This window comes from Trypanosoma cruzi, genomic scaffold (genome assembly GCF_000209065.1).
Source record: "Trypanosoma cruzi strain CL Brener 1047053515743 genomic scaffold, whole genome shotgun sequence".
Lineage (NCBI taxonomy): Eukaryota > Euglenozoa > Kinetoplastea > Trypanosomatida > Trypanosomatidae > Trypanosoma > Trypanosoma cruzi.
In genome coordinates this window covers 1-1,594 of record NW_001849119.1, presented here as the reverse complement: position 1 = coordinate 1,594, position 1,594 = coordinate 1, and the positions used below count along the sequence as shown (strand labels likewise).

At 50.2% G+C, this 1,594-nt stretch overlaps 1 protein-coding gene across 1 annotated transcript, besides 2 other annotated features; it reads right to left on the bottom strand.

Annotated features, from left to right (window-relative positions):
• Nucleotides 1-1,594: a sequence feature (heterozygous, Esmeraldo-like haplotype).
• Nucleotides 804-841: a microsatellite.
• On the bottom strand, nucleotides 916-1,515 carry Tc00.1047053487507.10 (tryparedoxin peroxidase, putative; the record flags this gene model as incomplete). The annotated part of the gene is made up of 1 exon (XM_797300.1): nucleotides 916-1,515. The coding sequence occupies one exon, from the start codon at nucleotides 1,513-1,515 to the stop codon at nucleotides 916-918; it is 600 nt and encodes a 199-aa protein (XP_802393.1).

The following is a 1,594-nucleotide window of genomic DNA, read 5'->3' as shown; positions in this document are numbered from 1 at the left end:
CAGTTATCACCCAAATGGCGGTGCACCAGCTCATCCCCTCGCAGTACGCAGACTCACATACATGTGTCGCCATTTCACGCAAGAGGCAATCAGTAAATGCGGCCAGGCAGAGCACAAATATACTCCCGAGCAAATGAACGGATGAATACTGGAAGGGCATCCTCATGCTAAAAGCGCCCATATGCCCATTAATGACATAGCCAGCCTTCGCGCCTTGCACACGGGAAAAACACGGACCAGAAATGGGAATATTCCGCGCGGCCAACAACACAAAAGCAACTAGCGCCAAGAAGAACAGAAAGAGGCAACAACAACAAAAGAAAAACAAAAAAAGATAAAAGTCAGCACACATAGAGGGGGCATCACCAGTAAGAAACATACACTCACGCCCCTCTTCCGCCTTCGATCATAAAAAAGAAATCCCATAACGAAAATAACAAAATAAAGTACCTCTGAGATTCCATCAGTCCTCCTCCCTCGCTCTCTCTACTCTCTTCCTCTTTTTCTTTTTGTAAACAACGCTTTTTTTATGACGGTCTGGATGCATGCACCACGGATTCGGGAAGAAGGGGTAAAAGTGGCAGGTGGAAAAGATGCCTCATGCCTTGGGAGAAGCGCAGAAAAACAATGCGTCATGCTTCTTCGCAAATTCAGCCTCTTCCCTGCAAAGCACACACTCACGCCCCCTCCTTTCCCATAACTACTTCTCCCGCACCCACCCCCGCCCACCACACTGCAGGTGGGAGATGAAGAGAAAGAGCTCCCAACCAGCGTGTTGTCGCGAAATTGAAAAATATGCCTTTAAAAAAAAAAAAAAAAATAAAATAACAAAAGAAAAAAACGTAGCAAAATAAAAGTAACAAAAACAACGACAAAAAAAAACCAGTGTCACAATGGAGACTGTGAACCGCCACGCTACGCGACAGCACCAAAGTACTCCTTGGACTTTTCGGGATCCGGCTTCATCGTCTTGTCACCGGGCTTCCAGTTGGCGGGGCACACCTCGCCATGCTTCTCCACGAACTGGAACGCCTTCACAAGGCGAAGGGCCTCGTCCACGTCGCGGCCAACGGGGAGGTCGTTGACGGTGATCTGCCGCAGGTTCTGCTTCGGGTCGATGATGAAAAGGCCACGGTACGCCACGCCATCCTCCTCCTTCAGCACACCATACGACTTCATGATGCACTTGGTCTTGTCGGCAAGAATGGGGATGTTCATCTGGCCAAGTCCGCCACGCTTGCGCTCAATGCTTGTCCAGGCCAGATGGGAGTACTCGCTGTCCATGGAGCAGGCAAGCACCTCGCAGCCAATGTCAGAGAACTCCTTCACACGGTCCGAGAATTGGCAGATCTCTGTGGGGCAGACGAAGGTGAAGTCCATCGGGTAGAAGAAGAGCACCAGCCACTTGCCCTTGTAGGAGGTGAGAGCCACCTTCTTGAAGGTGCCGTTGGGCATCAGCGCCGTCTCATTGAAGTCGGGCGCCGGGTGGTTGAGCTTTGCGTCTCCGCAGGACATTGTCTTGGAAAAATAAAAGGTTGGTTTTTGTGTTGCTTATTGTGGTTACTGAGTAGTATCTGGCAATTGCGCGGCAAAA